This window comes from Rattus norvegicus, chromosome 10 (genome assembly GCF_036323735.1).
Source record: "Rattus norvegicus strain BN/NHsdMcwi chromosome 10, GRCr8, whole genome shotgun sequence".
In the NCBI taxonomy this organism is placed as follows: Eukaryota; Metazoa; Chordata; class Mammalia; order Rodentia; family Muridae; genus Rattus; species Rattus norvegicus.
Genome location: NC_086028.1, coordinates 1,484,816 through 1,502,033, shown reverse-complemented (window position 1 = coordinate 1,502,033; position 17,218 = coordinate 1,484,816). Strand labels below are relative to the sequence as shown.

Below are 17,218 nucleotides of genomic sequence, written 5' to 3'. Positions count from 1 at the left end.
ATACACACACATACACAAACACACACACACACACACACACACACACACACACACAAACTGACAGAGATTTGAAGACAAAGACAAGCCACTTACATGGGGCTGAAAATGTCTCTGCAGTTAAAAGCATGCATTGTTCTTGCAAAGGACTCAAGTTTGGGTTCCCAGCACCCAGATATTGGCACTCACAACCTCCTGAAATCCACATTCAGGAATCTGCTGCCCTCTTCTGGCCTCCTAGGCACCTATACTCACATATCCCCACATAGATACATATACATAGAATTAAAACTAAAATAAGCCTTTTTTCTAAGATGTGCATATATGTTAAAAGACAACCATAAGAACAGACAAGGGCTACATGGAAACTGTGGGGAAAATCAAAGAAATAATTAAGCCTTTGGAGTAAGGTGAGCCATCAAATTGAAAGCAGTAAAGCCCTTTCTCATAAGGCTAGCTGTCAGAAGCAGGTGTCCCCAAGAAAATACCTATTTAGAAAAAAAAGAAAATGTCTGTTTACTATCCACTGAGAGTGTTTTAGAAGGCAGAAAAGCCCTACATATTTTTGAGAAGCTCATAAACAAACCCATGTCTAGACACATGCTCATATTTTTCCAATCGAAGATATTTACATTAAAAAAAAAAAAACAAAAACCAAACCCTGGGCCACCCTGCCTCTGAGACTCTGTGGTCTGATTAACTCCACTTACCAAGATGCTTTTTTTTGCCACTTTAAGTGCATAAGTGTTCATTTCCCCCTGATTTAATCCATTTGCAGGTGTGCACACCCCCAAGTGTCAGTAATTTTATGTGTGTTTTGCAAGCACAGGTGACAGCAGCCCTCTCAGGCTGTGGACTTGACTCAACTTGCTTTCACTGGATCAAGAATGGGCTTCTCTGGCCTGTGGCTGCCTGGGGTGGGGAGGGGTGGGGGACACTCAAGGTGCCTCAGTTTTCCACTGCCACCTAAGATTTCTACCCACACCTTCTCCACCTTCTCCAGAGCCGTTGCCCATCCTTGCTCACCTGATCCCCCTGGCTTCCACCCCCTCCAGGCCAGTGAACAGGAAGTTGAGTAAAAATGAGCAGAGCACTCAGCAGCAAATACTCTGGAAGACTAAACTTGGCACTCAGCACTGTGGTGTGGTCCCTTCACACTGGCCATCTTTTGTGTCTTCACTAAATACAAGGCAAACAAGGAGCCTCTGGGAGGTCACAATGAATGTACTATGTTGGGCAGCTGCTTTTTCCTCCACTAAATGTCTGTCTGTCTGTCTGCCTGTGTATCTATCTGAACCACTGGGTCATGGGCATGCCAGGAAAACACTAAGTTATATATTCACAACCCTCTCTTTACCTTTCCTTTTGAGATAGTCTCACTGGGTTGGCCCTAAACATACTGTACAGTCCAGTTACTTTTTATTTTTCTTTAGTGGTTGGAATTGCAGGTCTGTGTCACCAGGCTTGGTTAACTATATTTCTTCTTTAAAAACAAAAAAACAACCACATTATGCTGTTGGAAGATTTAATCGGGTTCCTATGCAGTAAAGGTGCACAGAGCCAGGCGATGGTTTTGGTATATGTGCCATAGAACCGCTGCTGCTACGGTCACAAACCTTTCTACCTATTCTTTTTTTTTTTTTTTTTTTTTTTTTGGGGGGGGTTCTTTTTTTCGGAGCTGGGGACCGAACCCAGGGCCTTGCGCTTCCTAGGTAAGCGCTCTACCACTGAGCTAAATCCCGAGCCCCCCTTTCTACCTATTTTTGTTGTCTTTGCGGAGGTGGCCAATTTTTATCTTCAATCAGGAAACTTCCTGGTTTTGAGGGATGCAACTTCTCCTAGAAGCCCAGGGTTTAACATGGGGTTGCCGACAATATTAAGAAATCCGACCACTTCCTCTAAATACATTTCTCCCTTAAGGGAAAAATTCTCTCTGACCACCAGACTCAGGACTGTTGGTCTGACTCAGGCTTGACCTGGGGCGTACTGGAGCTCCGATAAGAGGCAGCGAGCCTGCCCTCCGTTTGTTCATTATGAGTCATGCTGCGAGTCAGGAATCTTTTCCTTTTTCTTTTGCTGCAAGTTAGGAATCTTCTTCTTTTCTTTTCCTCGCCCCACCTCACCCCGCTTTCCCATGTCATGCTTAGGCAAGAACCAGAGGCAGATACGCCCTGTCCAAAGCGTCACCATCCTGAGTCCAGTAACCCCAGCGTACTGTAAGACGCTCGACTCAATGAGGACCCCTACTGTCGAGATCCGGAAGGACAGTGTGGGCGCGGACGTCGGCTTTGAGCACTTCTCAAAGGCAGTGTTTGTTCCTCTCCGTGAAAATACAGGCACATTTCTATTCGTTTTGTTTTAGTTAGTGAAAATGCTAGGTTTCATCACGGCGTTTTCATACATATCACACTCCTTTGCTCACATTCACTCTCAATTACCTTCTCGTGTCTGTCCTTTTCCCCGCCACAGGTCTTCACCCTCGTCTACTGACATGCCACATATATTTATGATTTAAGAAGTCCAGATTCTTCATATGAGAGAAACAGTAATATTCGTCTCAGGCTGGCTACCGCTGCCTCCCCCTGAACCAACAGGAGTCTTCTTGGTGTCACAATGTACAATCCCTGGCTCTTGCCCGTAGTGCAGCAGTGACCGTCAGTGTGCAGTAACCAGGCAGGAGGCCCCAGAGCAGCCGCTGGATCCTTAGTACAGTCCCACCCTCATCTGCCCCACCCTCACCCGCCCCACTCTCGTGCCATCTATTTGTGACAAGTGTGGTCTGCGTCTCAGTTTTCAGCCTCTGTTCGCACTGGAGCAATTAATCATAGTTGCTTCCAGGATGAACCTTCCCCAAGCTGCAAGTCTCCCTCAGAGCTTCAGGCTGAGAGCCAATAGTTTTTACGAGTGTGAGGGCTGAGAAGACCCCGCTTGAAAATGCCCAAGCTGCAATTTTTTTAACCAGTGCTTTTTGGGCCCTGATCCCAAATTTCCCTTCCATGAGTCCTGATGGGAGTTTGAGGATTCTTCAACAAGAATGAGTGTCATGACCATGTCACTGTGCTGTGTGGATGTGTGGAAGCACAAGGCTCTGTTTTGAGACCCAGTCACCATAGCAACCCATCTGTCCCAGTTACAGTGCTCTCAGCACCACCAAAATGAAAATCCTCTCTGAGCTGCTGAATGTCGACTTTCAGTTTCCAGGGGACATTTCAACTTCATGTTTTCGGAAAGAGGTTTTAAGTAATAATAGTAAAATTATGAAGCTGGGTTACACATGTAAAGGGGTTCTAGGCTGATCCTTCCAACACCCACAGATCACAGAGCCACACAGCAGCGCTGTCACAAGGCAGCGGGCAGGAGAAAGCTCACTGTGGTTTACTGGGGCTTGCCAGTTCCATCCCAGGTTAGGGGTGACATAAAACACAAATGATGATCTTTAGAAGAGGCGGCTCAGAAAGGTTTTCTGTAGGTGTGACAAGCTAGAAACGCAAAATCCATCTTTATTTTTCTCTACCCAACCCCCTTCTCAAGTTTATTCAGTGTGTGTGTGTGTGTGTGTGTGTGTGTGTGTGTGTGTGTGTGTTTACATCCTGTGTATGCTTGTGTCATTGCATTCAAGCCATGTGAGCAACTTCAGCACGCGTGGCTCCTGTTTCGCAGTTCATGGCTCTTTGACCAGCACAGCTCAAGTCCCACCTGTTCCTGTGCTAATCTGGTCCAATGGGCCAAGTGTGCACCCCTACATCTGTCTGACAAGTCCTAGCCATTTCCCAACTCAGTTGCTGTGTGTTGGCTGGCCCCGTGTGGCTGTGACTTCTTCCTCTGATCTCTGGAGCCCTTTCATCTCTGCTGTGGCCTTCTGCCTGTGAATTCTCGTTGCTGCAGGACTGAGTGAGGCTTGATGACCTGGACTGTGTGGTACATCAGAAACAGGGCTCTTTGCCAGATGCAGAAAGCAGACTTGCCCTGCCATGCGTCCCACACTCTCTCCTCAGCAGCCACTGCATGCAGCTCTGCCCAGAAATAAAGCTGCACAGGGAGACAAGCCCTGACTAAGCAAGAAGTGCTCTCTTGCTGACAGATTCTGGAGTCAAAACGACAGGCAAAGCCCCAGTGTGACTTCGACAGGCTGGGCCAACATTTCATTAGGACTCGTTCGGTTACCATTTTAAAGTATTAAGAAATTACATTTATTTGTGTTCACGAGTCATTAGGCTTGGTGGCAGCACCTTGGCCTGCGCTAGCTCCCTGGCTCCTTTTTACTGTAGCCTAGAACCCCAGGAACCCTTTTGTCTAACAGCAGAATGGAGTTTGCTTGGCCACAGCTCTCCGGGAGCTGCATTCTCTAGTGGGTCGAGATGCCTGGAAACTAGTCACAGTTCTTCCTTGTCACTCACAAATCTGTGGGAACAGAGACTCCCCTGGCACATGCACCGAGAAGGCACTTAAAAGCATCTGAAAATGAACTATAGTTCTTAAAATTGTCACCACTGGGGCTGCAGAGATGGATCAGTGATTGACAGCACTGCTCCTCCAGCCTGAGCTTGGTCCCCAGCACCCCTGCCAGGCGCCACCTTCTGATCTCCTTGGGCACTGCACTCACATGTGGACACACACACACACACACACACACACACACAAATAAATCTTTAAAAGTAAGCATTAACATGCGGTTTTAAATATAATAATGTCTTAGTACCAAATTATACTTCCAGAACACGGATGACCACACTCTGAGAACAGAAGGGTTTATTTGAGAGAAGCAAGAGGATCCAGAGGAGGGAAGATGGGTGAGGCACAAATATGACCCAAGTGTCATGGGATATATGTTTAAAAATGTTGTAATGAAATATTCTGCATGCTCTCTAAAACATGAAAATGTTTATTTTTCATCCTATCTTTATCTTATGTAAATGTATATTTATTTTAATATATTTTTATTTATACTATTTACTTTATTATATGCTTATTTTATATATAAATATATACAAATATATTTATATAATAAACATAATAATGCATATTTTATATAATTTTACTTACATAAATATAAAAGTATATATACATTTATGTTTCAAATACCAATTAAAATATACATTTACATATATTCAGCATATATCCTTTTAAAAATGTACTTTTGTTGAGTTTTATGTGTGTGGGTGATCCAGCTGCATGTATGTCTGTGTACTATGTGTGTGTCTGGTGTAGAACAGATGCCAGATCTGAAATGGAGTTGCAGATGGCTGAGCTAACATGTTAGTGTGGGGAATTGAACCTGGGTCCTCTAGAAGGGCAGCCAGTGCTCTTCACTACGAGCTATCTTTGAAGCCCACAAACTCTTTTCTTTAACGAGGTGTAACTTGTCGATATATAATGCTGGAAATAGGTTTTATCCCTGGGAGTCATGGGCGCTTGTTTGGCAATGCTATAAAAAAGTAGTTTTCAAAAGTCAAAAACCATGATTCACAGAAAGAATTAAGCTAAACAGTTTTTTCAGAATTGTATGTGTGAGCGCGCGCGCGTGCGCCACTGATGGCAAGCAGGAGGGCTGGCCCTCACTTGCTGCAGCATTTGGGAGAACAGGTCCTGCACCTTGCTTGGCCGGCACAGTAGAGTTGGCCCTGGATTTGGGAGTTATAGATGAGCTGCCTGAAGGTCCAGGGTGTGAGGTCAGGAGAGACAGCCCTGCCTCTCGTCTGCTGTGAGGTGGTCCAGCTGCCTTCCACCCATCCCCTGGCCACCTATGACAGGCAGAAGAACTGGCTTCTAGGTAATGAGACTGGGATAACTGGCTGTGTCCCTCACTGGCTGCAGGTCCTGTACCTCACCTAGGCAGCAGGGGAGGGCTGGCTCTGGTTGCCTGGGGGTGGTGGAGCAGGGATGGAGGTGGGAGTATCAGGGGGGTGTTGGGGACGGGACTTTCCAGTGAGCCAGCCCTGGGGTTTGAGAGCAGGACAGCCCACTCCCGTCTATCTCACCAATGAATTGGCTGGAGTGCAAGAAGGACCTGATCCTACAGGATCTCACGACACAGGGCAACAAGAGAATTTCTGAGGTTCCAGTCTTAATAGAGAGGCAGAAGCCAGAGACTTCGAACCAGACCGACACAATGCACAAATGCAAGCATAGGAATGTAGACCAAAGGGTCTATACTGTGGGACACACTGTGACACACTACAGCTTTCACAGGGTCTTTTCTCTGGTGCGGGGAGGTTGCAAGGGTGGAGGGTGGGCATGAAAGGAGGGAGAGGTGAGTGGGATTGGGGTGTATGATGTGAAATTCACAAACAGCAGACCAAAGGTTAAAGAAATTGATATACTTGCCTGTAGAAGCCAAGGGAAGACACAATGGGTGCTTTCCCATTGCTTTCTTATGTTTTTGAGATAGGGTCTCTCACTGGATCTGAAACTCACCATTGCTGGGACTCACATCTCCACTCAGCAACACTGAGGCTGCAAGCTGAGTGATGCCCAGCTGCTACTGGGGTGTTGGGGATTTGAACTCAGATCCTCTTACTGGGGCAGGAAATACTCTTGTTCACTAAAGTGAACCTCTGGGTAGCTCAGAGATCTAGGGAAGAACCAAACACAACCTGTAAAACACACAAAATCAATGAGGTGATTCCTAATGCTGTTCTGCTATGCTCAGTGCCTTGTGCAGGGGTCATTGGAGAGGCTTCCTCTGGCAGCAGGTGGGGGCAGAGGCCCACAGCCAGCCATGCGGTGAGAGTCTAAACTGGAGGTCTCCATCCCATCCCTCCTCAGAGCTCTAGGAACCCTGTGGAGTAGGGGAAGGAGAAACTGTGGGAATCAGAGAGGATGGAGGACCCACTGAATCTAGTAAGCAGTGCTCACGTGGGCTTATAAGAGACTGAAATGGCAAGCACGCTTTACCATATGTATGTTAAGGCCATACACTAACTTACACTAACTCCTACGATGGGACTGGCTGTATCTCTGACTCTTTTGCCTGCTTTTACCTCCAGTTGGGTTGCCTTATCTAGCCTTGATCTGAGGGCTTTTGCTGTGTCTAATTGTATCTTGTTTTATCATGTTTGGCTGTCATCTGGGAGGCTTACTTTTTTCTGAAAAGGAAACAGAGTTTCTTTTTTTTTTTTTTTTTGGTTCTTTTTTTTTCCGGAGCTGGGGACCGAACCCAGGGCCTTGCGCTTCCTAGGTAAGGGCTCTACCACTGAGCTAAATCCCCAGCCCCGGAAACAGAGTTTCTAAAAGGGATCTGGGAGTGAGGGAGGAAGGAGGAGCCGGGAGGAGTGGGTGGAGAGAACACTGTGGTTGTATTATATAAGAAAAGAATCAATTTCAATAAAAAGTATTTATTTTATATGCATTAGTGTTTTGTCTAAATCAACATATGTGCACTGTGTGTATGTAGTTGAAGAGGCCTGGGGAGGGTATTTGGATCCTCTGGAACTGAACTTTCAGGTGGTTGTGAGCCACCACGTGGGTGCTGGGAACCAAACCAGTATCCTCTGAAAGAGCAGCCAGTTCTCTTAACCGCTGAGCTCTCTCCAGACCATGCTCCACACCGAGTCCTGGTTATTATGTAATTGAACTAATAAGGTTATCAGGACGATGTGAAGACTGGGTTAGAAATAAATCAAAGACCTAGATATTTACGCAGAAGTCGTTCAACAACACACAGAGCTGACTCAGAGGTGCCCAGCAACCCTTCCTGTTCCTGGGCAAGAATCAAGAACACTGTTATTACTTGCTACACGTGAATCTGCCATACAGCTCAGGCTGGCCTTGAATTTCACCATCCTCCTGTCTCAGTCCTGAGTGCTGTGCTGGGATCTCAGGCAAGTGTTGCCATAGCTAGAAAAATCTCTATTTTTTTATATATATAATTACAGAACCATCTTCTTAATCAACCAGCAGAAGGTGGCTGTGATGGTTTGTATGTGCTTGGCCAAGGGAGTGGCCTTATTAGTAGGTGTGGCCTTGTTGGAGTAAATGTGTCACTGTTAGGTGTGGGCTTTAAGACCTTCATCCTAGCTGCTTGGAAGCCAGTGAAGATGAAGATGTAGAACTTGCCTGGATGCTGCCGTGCTCCTACCTTGATGATACTGGACTGAACTTCTGAACCTATAAGCCAGCCCCAGTTAAATGTTGTCCCTTATAAGAGTTGCTTGGTCATGGTGTCTGTTCACAGCAGTAAAACCCTAAGTAAGATAATGGCTAGCCTTTCAAAGTCTGAGGCAACAGGCAGCTGGGCAGGGGGGCTCTGGGCATTCTCTGCCCTCTGCAGGTCTGCACACTTGATCTTGACTGGGAAACAAGCCTATCTGCCTTTCCTTTAGGGTATTTGGAACTATAGACATGAAAATGGGCACCCACACATCCTCAAACAGCCCCTACCCAGGAACACTCCCACACTCATGCTTCATGAAGTCAGACCATGAGGCTTTCACATCATGGCTTTATGAATAACAGTTATGGGCAAACTGCTTGAGCTCTCTGGTCACAGCTTTGTTACCACAGAGGTCTGTGCACCTGCATGGCTTTGTGCTGGGGATTAAATGAGATAAGGCCCGAGTGGCCAATCAGCAGCACCATGGCACTATTGTGAAGAAACGGTTCAACAGTTTGCCAGTCTTTATTAGGAGTGTACAACTAGGAGTGAAAAATAACCGGTCTCCTGGGCATTAGAAAGGGCTGTGCTCGAACACTCAAAGCAGAGGCAGTGATGGGGACACCACGGTGGTGACCCAATTCAAAGTATAATTAAACTTGCTTAAGAAATAATAATAAATTCCTGTGCTATCAAAGGAACGATTTACCTCTTCCAACTTGTGAGTTAAAAGGACCGAAATACAGGGGTTGACCCTTTGTTTGGATGCCCCGGACACCACACACACTCACCATTTTCAACCAACTGTTATTTCCAAAGGACAACAGCTTTTCTTCCCCAGCTTCTTTAGTAAGAAGACGTCACAGCATGTCAGGAAGGGGACAACCAAGGACATTGATGACACAGAGCATGGGTTACTGAGAGCCAGGCAGAAGCGATGACTCAGAGCGAACTTGCATTAGCCATCTATCTACTGTGCATAATGAACGCCTTCACTGTGTAGGGCACACGTGTTGCTGGCAGCATGTACTCTCTTACTGTGCACTGCCACTTTCACTTTGCCTAGGAAGCCGAGGGAGATGCTAAATAATTACCCCCACCCCCATTTCAAGTAAATATACTCCAGTTTTATCAAATCTTGGCTTACGGAACCATAAATGAAAACAACATTCAAACGGAAACAGCCCTCCAACAGCGCAATGGTGCAGACTACCAAGTGCCTGCTGAAAAAGGTGGACAACTGTGTCCCACAGCTCAGGATCAGACAGGAAATAGCATCAAAATGAGAGCAAAACAACCAAGAAACGTGACAGTTCTTGTCAAAGCCTGGACACACTGTCTTTTTTTTTCTTAAATTCTTTTGAGAGGACATTTTAAAGTCAAAGTAAACTAATGGAGAATTTCCCTCAACAGGTTTTCCATGGTAGCGTGACATCAAATCCACCGGAGAAGCAAAGGGAACTCTAGAACAGAGCCTCCCTCCTCACGAAGTCCCTGAATCTCTACAACCAGACCTCGAGTTCCTGGCCTGCCGGGGGCTGGAAGAGAGCATTTCCTGTCCCCTGTGAGCTGCGGGGCTACAGTCTAGTGAGCTTTCACCAAAGGAAGTCAGGACCACTGGGGACAGTGCTGACGGCCACCACATTTGTTTGGTTTTGGGACAGGTCTTACTATATAGCTATACTCTACTCTACTCACTGTATAGAGCAGGCTAGCCTTAAAGTCACAGAGATCTGCCTACCTCTGTCTCCCCAGAGCTGGGATTAGTTAGGGCTGAGGGCCACCAGGCTTGCCTTGATGGCCACTATCGAGTAGGATATAACCTCATATAGTTTTAAGAGCAGTAAGAAAGTAAATTCAAGGATAATGTCTTGTAATCAAGGCTCTATGTAAACAGCTGGTAAACACAATGCTGACCTTTTAAATGTCTTTTAAAAGCTACCCAGGGGCTCATCAGTATTTATGATGTCGAACAACATCAAAGGTAGCAAAATGCTGCTGGGAAACAGATTCTAAAAATGTGTGAAAAAAAGTCTGAGAAAACTAAACAACGGATGGATGTGCCGGAAGCCTTCCACCCCAGCAATGAGCAGCAGAAGTGAAGTCAGCAGAGGAGGAGTGAGGCAACAGAAGTCCCCAGTAATGGGGGTCGCAGCAAACAGCTGACTTGATCTGACAGACATTGGAAGCCAGTGGGTAAAGACTGCTAGCTGCACTAGGTTACAAGGATTGTTTAAAATGCTGTCCAGAAGAGCTTTGACATTTTAACTTTGAATGAAACACCCATCAAAGCAAGAGCTATGCTAAGATTTTTGTTTTATGGAACAAAACGACAAGGGGGGCGGAGTTACATGGAGGAAGGAGACTGCTACCATAAGTGGAAGTGGCACGTCCGTGGTCATGAGCTGGGAACGACCACGCAGTCCAGTGCAACTCACCAGGCATTTCTGTCAGGTCCAGAAGGCACCTTTAACCCTGATTGAACGCAGACCCCTTTCCACCATAAGCTTACTGCTTGACCTTTTCCACTTTCCACACCTCCAGTAATCAACTTGACATCCATTCCTGAAGGGCTCTGCATCATTGGGTTTAACTAACCAAGGACTGGGAATATAGGAACAACCACATCACGCGGGCTCTTTTCCTGTCATTGAGGAACATGTGGAACCGGTCCTTACACACTACATGTCCTGCTGTGAGCCACCTAGAGAGGGTCTGAAGTCCACAGGGGAGGCAGAGGCTCTAAGCAAACACCACTGAAGCCTCCACAGCGGTTTCCACACACTGTACCATGAGAGGGTCCTGGAAGGAATGTCCCAATAATCAAGATGCCAACAAATAAGGTTCTGTCCAGAGTACTTTGCTAAAGTGGGAAGAGACAGTAGTTTTGTTACAAGGTCCACTGTTTCCTCAGTTCAGGCAAAGATGGCTGACAGCGATGGAACACTCAACCATGTGGCAAGGCTGACATTATATGGTATTAGCTCTTGAGGTAGAAAGCTCACTGCCTGTCACTGAACACATAAGCAGCTAATGCTTAAGTATCGCAGTTTACAACAACATGAAGATGTGATGAATCCCATTTCTTTTTCTTTTTTTTTTTTTTTTTTCGGAGCTGGGGACCGAACCCAGGGCCTTGCGCTTGCTAGGCAAGCGCTCTACCACTGAGATAAATCCCCAACCCCGATGAATCCCACTTTAACACAGAAAATCCAGTCTAAATCAATCATGAGATTGGTTTGTGGGTCTTTAAACAAACTATGTATTTTTTTTCTGAATTTTTGTGTTCTCTGCACCAATTTATCCATTTACCCACAATCCTTTAGGAAGAAGGAGAGAAACCCACATTAGAAAGCACCTGAACCCCCTTGCTCACATTCAGTCCTTACCCAGGCAAGGAGAAGCAGTCAAGACACAACCACGGGCAGGGCAGAGATGGTGTGCTTCTGGTATGGCACTGGTATCTTATGTCAGTGAGGTCTAGGGGACACTTGGACTCGTTATTTGGGTTCAGAGTAGGAATTTGGAGATCAAACATTTAGAAGCCAAGAATTCTGAGGAGCCCTTTATTAACTCATCAAATCTTGTCCATAAGCAATTAATTCTGTTAAAAACACTGGTTTAAACAACCGAGTCACAGTACATGTTACATATACCTGGTGACCAGGAGACTAGTGAGCCAGTTTGTCTCTGTGAGTGGGAGGTGAAGAAGCTCGTTAGGAACACGGCTCGTTAGCCGTGTCTCAGGCCTACCAAGCCCTGTGTAGCCAGTGTTAGGACCAAGATGGCGTGCTTCCACTAGCCTGAGAAGCAAACTGGGTTGTGTTTGCTTCAAGGGGCATGATCTCACCACACCTTACTGAAAATGGGTCACTGCAGGCATGGCATAGACAGAGCACAGAGGGGCAAGAGCCAGCAAGAGGGGGTAAACACACACCTCAGCACAGAGCCCAGGGGGAAATCCTGGCTTCTGGACAAATGCCCTGGGGGACAGAATGCCAGGCCCTAATTGCCTGGGGAAAGAATGAATGCTATGCAAATGACGATACGTAGCCCTGTGAGAACAGTCACTTTCTCACTCTGCCTTTGGACACCAAGTCTGCATAGGCAGTGTGCAGGAAGTCATGCAGCTGCTTGGCATTTCCCGAGTGCCCCAGGATACCCGTGAGTCGCTCCAGGGACAGGGTGGCCAGCTCTGCGATGTTCTGCACTTGATTCATCAGGGAGCGACAGTTCTTGGCATTGACCCCAGGCATCTTTTGCACAAAATCTTGGGGGCCAGGGTTATACCTGTCTGACTCAGGTAGCGTCTCTGAGTCTTCGGTGATGGCCATGGCTGTGGCCGCATCAGGTTGTGGCTTGTTCTGCTTCAGCTCCTCAAACAGCTCGGCTGTGGCATGGGGCGAGGGGCACCAGAGCAGCCGCAGGCGTGGGAAGTGCAAGGTGAGGAGTGTGAGCTTAGAGCTCACATCACTGCTGCTCATCTCCTGGACGAAGGCACCCCGTGGTGCCAGGGAGAAGGGCTTGCTCGGGTCAAACTCGATGAGTAGCACAGGCCTCCGGTAGTAGCGGGACATGGCTAGGCACTGGCTGTATAGGCGGCCACTGTGCAGCGAGCCAATGAGGTCGCTCACACTTTTGCGCTCCACACACAGCTCAGGTGTCAGGATGTAATCACCCACTTTCAGAGTCACTGGCTCTATGTCAATGCCCCTCCGATGGATTAGAGATGGGAGCTCGCTCCGAAACTCACGCATGTCCACCACGATGCTGGGCTGTGTGCCGTTCCGCTCCTGGCCACCTATGAAAAGGGGAATTTAGGTCGTGGCACAGGGAAGAGTACTTAGAGATGACTTTGCATAGGGTTAAATGTTTCTGTTATTAAACAGGTGAATAGCTGTAACACTTTCTATCACTCTGAATGGAGTCAATAGGAAAGTTAGACTGCACTCATAGTTTATGATTTACAATGGCACACAAACACCTTTGCTCTGGTTCCTCTGCTCCCTCATGGAGAGTATGTATTTATGTGTATATGTATGTATGCATGCATGTGCTGGTTCTTATATCTCCAGGCCCTATGTGCTGTAGGGGCTAAGCAGACTGCCTTCTGAGCTGTTGCCATTACCTTTGGGTCTAGAGATGGGAAGGGAAGATGTTGGGAGCAGCTTACATACTAATGCGCATACCTGGGGCTACAGAGCAAGCAGAACAATGCAGATGTGGAATCAAAGGCTCAAAAAGTACATTTTCAACAAACCCCAGGGATGTTAATGCTGCTGCTTTAAGAACCTCATTTGGGTATGAGTGTTATCTGTGTGTGTATATGTGAACATGTGTATGCGAGGGATTGTGTGTGGGCATGTGTATGTGCAGCTATGTTGAGCCCATGTGTGGAGGCCAGAGGAAGGTAGTGAGATGAGGTCACAGCCGAATGGACCACTGGGAGATAGGGCCACCAGAGGAGGCAGACCACCAGGGCAGGCCACTAGGAGGTGTCCTGCACTTACCCAGACATTTGTCTGCTTGCTGTCACAAATGAACAACTTTCATGTCCCACAGCCTTCCACCACAGTTCTGACTCATCATAGGCCTAGGAATAATGAGGCTGGCTGGGTGTGGACTGAGGCCTTTAACATAGGTCCAGTTATCCCCCTCTAAGTTGTTTCATGAGGTATTTGTTATAACAACAGAGAACAGACAACTTGGCCTGGTTCAGCAGTGAGGAAAGGGAGAGGCACTAGGGTCAGAGAAGACATCAGCATGGCTATGAGGGTAGAGGAAGGGCCATGAGCCAGGACCTCAGGTAGACTCTAAGACACTGGAAAAACAAGGGGATGGCTCTTCTACAGACCTGCAGGAAGAAAACAGCCCTGAAGCTAATGAGTGGCAGCCAATGGGGATCTGCATAGCCTACAGACCTGAAAGGTCAGTGTGCGGCTCTCAAGTCACTGAGTCTGTGTAATGTTTACAGTACCAACAGGGAACTCCGGCTTCCAAAGCGCAGAGCTCTAGGAATTGCTTTGTGTGTGGCACCTTGAGCAGGACCTCACCTCCTCCATCCTGCCTTACAGGCTACAGTTCTTCCCAAAAGCTCACCAGGCAAGACAGAGTCTGCTTCATAAAGGGTACAGACATTCTGAAGCAGGGCTCCCTAGAGCGTGCCGCCCGAGGCCCTCTCCACCCTGTGCCTTTGGGATGAGAGCCCAGTTCAGCACAGACGCAGAATCTCTGCGTTCCAGACTAGCACCCTCACAGCTTTAATAAGCATGGCAGGCCGCGTGGGCACCGCACATGTGTGGAGATTAGAGCACAGTTCTCACAATGGCTTTTCTCTCGCTACCCAGTAGGAGGGGCCTTGGAACTAAGATTTTCAGGCCTTCATGCAAGTCTCTAACCTCTGAGCCATTTCTCCAGTCCTCTCTCTCTAGCCCCTGACAAATGCAGGTAAAACAAGGGAAGGAAGGCAGTCCTTAGGCTCAGGGTTTCAGTGCACAAGCAGCTGGCTCTGTTGTTTCTGAACCATGGCAGGCAGAACACCACTGGGAAGGCATGAAAACTGTTCACCTTAGGTCTAAGTGTACCCAATGTTGGCAGAGGTTAAATCATCTTTAACCCTACTGTTTCTCTTAGGCTGCTCGGCTGACATCAGCTTACACGGAAGTGGAAGTCCTTGTGAATAAGGGTGCTATACTTGGAGTCCAGCGGACCTTGGTAGCATGCCAAACACCCAGGAGTTGAGAGATATCAAGAAGCAGAAAACGCTTTGGAGCTGGGAGGGTGCCTGTGTTCCCTTAGGAAGTCCCAGTAACATGTGACCCTGAGACTACAGGCACAGGGACTTGGGGAAATCATCCTTCAGCTGTTGTGGGAGTCAACTGGTTCCTCAAGTACAGAGCCCAATTAGATCTCTGAAGGCTTTACTGGTAGAGTTCACCTGCTGTCTCCCCAAATCATTTCCTTTTCATTAAAAATAATTTATTATTATTTAAATCATGCATATGTGTGTGTGCCTGCATGAGTTTATATGCAGCACAGGAGTGCATGTCCCTGAGAGGCCACAGGATGGTGCTAAATCTATAGGCAGTTGTGAGCTGCCTGGTGTAGGTGCTGAATGGAACTCAAGTTCTCTGCAAGAACAGTCAAGAGCTCCTTACCAGTGAACAATCTCCCCTGCCCAATTCATGTTTTTAAGAGTTTATATAAAAAGCTCAGCTATGTGGCTCTGCGGTTTCACAGCTTCCTCTAAAGGCAGAAATGGTGCTAGGCTCAGGGTGGGGCTTACCAGCTTTCCGAGTGTCAGTGGAAGTGTCCATGGCTGCTGTGCCTCTTGCCAGGTCCAGGTTGGTTTCATCTCTGCCTTCCCGTTCTTCAGGGACAACCATGCTAGCTTTTTCCCTGGGAAACAATTACATAAGCACCACTTGACTAATCTCAATGCTCTAGATTAATCTTCTGAAAATCTAATCTCTAAGATGATTTATACGCTGGCAGTCGGGGTGCACACCTATAATACAGGACTCAAGAGGCTGAGGCAAGAGGATGTCTCTGACACATGATTGGAGGGTAAGGTGAACGCAAGAGATACATTAGAAATAAACAAACGGGAGGACGGGTGCCAGGGGAGCCCAGCCAAACCACTGGCCTCCTTTGCCACCCTCTAGAGTGCAAACAAGAAGCTCCTTTAAAGTGTCTGATATAACTGAGCTTGCCCCAACCTGCTGTACGGCAGGTGGGAGGCCCCGTCAGCCACCTTTAGTTCAAAGGAGAGTCAAGGTCAATACATGGATAAAGCTTATGTCAGCCATTACAACAGATGACAGCATCTGGGAAAGAGCTGGGGACAGCAGCCACTCCCCGAGGGTGTGCTTGCAAGCATTATGGAGTGTTCCCTACTCTTAAGGGATCAGGATATAAATGTGATCACTGGGCTGGCAGATGGCTCAGTGGGTCCAGGTGCTTGCCATTGAGTCCAAGCTCCACCACTCTTCTACTTGGTGTGAGAACGGACTCCTGCAAGCTGTCTTGACCTTCACATGGTGTGCATGCATACATGCATGAACAGACACACACATGAAACACAAAAACAAATGTACCAAATATGTTCATACAACCCTTCTGGTCTTCAGAGTAACCCAGTGTCTCATACACATGTGTTAGGATGTGTTCCTGGACCACAGTAACCTGGGTGGTTCCTGCTTAAAACCACTGAGCATGTGACGATTACCTCACCAGGCTTAAGCACTAAGAGTCTAATCTGTGCCTGGTGCCACAGCATGTGCAGCTGGACCGGCTTCTCTTGAGGCCTGCAGCAGAACTGAGGAAGCAAAATAACCATGAACAAGCCCACAGAGCGGAGAACTTCAGCAGACCAGCTAAGAGATGCAAGAGGGGTGTGTCTCCCCAGGCCTGAACAACATGCATTTTCCGGAGACGCGCCAGAGCAGGACTTCCTTAAACACTATGGAAAACAGAATGGTTCTGGCTTCCTTACCACCCCCTAGGCCAGGGCCAGGGGCTCTGTGAGTAAACCCTTGCCTGTCATTGACCCCAGCAGCAACTCTCATCACACCCAATGTGCCCCAGAGGACAAAGGCAAACCGTCAAGATACTGAGAGCCAGCGGGTCCTCAATATCGTTTTCTCTCTTTCTCCCACTTTCACAAGTTAAGCCACAGATCACATGGGGGTATGAGGTACAGGGGGGAGTGTGGGGGACACTTCCTGATGAATGTGCCATCTGTGGGTGGATAACACAATCAGGAGCAGAGATCTAGTTCTTATTGGCAGTATGACCTGGAACAAGTCTTTCAGTGGCTCCTTGTCTCGATTTGTACTTTTTTATCTGTAAAATGGGGATAATGCCAATAAAATCTATCTGAAAAGACTGACTACAGGGTGCAAAGAACGCACTGGGTGGGGTCTTGGAATCTCACACATGCAAAGGTTATCCAAGGTTACACTGAGACATCAGAGGTCTGCTCTCAAGCGACTGGTGCTGTTTCCATTTCTGAGAAAATTTACACCCCAGGAAGGAGCTGCAGATAATAAAGAAAGCAGGTCTCGCTGAGCAGCACGCAGGACCTTAGTCGTCTCCACCAGAGTCAAAGGCACTCACTCCTTACCTACA

At 47.4% G+C, this 17,218-nt stretch overlaps 1 protein-coding gene across 1 annotated transcript in view; it reads right to left on the bottom strand.

The window, feature by feature from the left end:
• Positions 1–1,624: 1,624 nt before the first annotated feature.
• Ercc4l1 (excision repair cross-complementing rodent repair deficiency, complementation group 4-like 1) overlaps positions 1,625–17,218 on the bottom strand; it is a 38,264-nt gene continuing 22,670 nt past the window's right edge. The window contains exons 9-10 of the mRNA XM_063270016.1: positions 15,375–15,487; positions 1,625–12,890 (exon numbers count right to left, since the gene is read on the bottom strand). Coding sequence (XP_063126086.1) covers positions 12,157–12,890; positions 15,375–15,487 — 847 coding nt within the window. The 3' untranslated portion in view covers positions 1,625–12,156. The remainder of the gene's footprint in view (positions 12,891–15,374; positions 15,488–17,218) is intronic.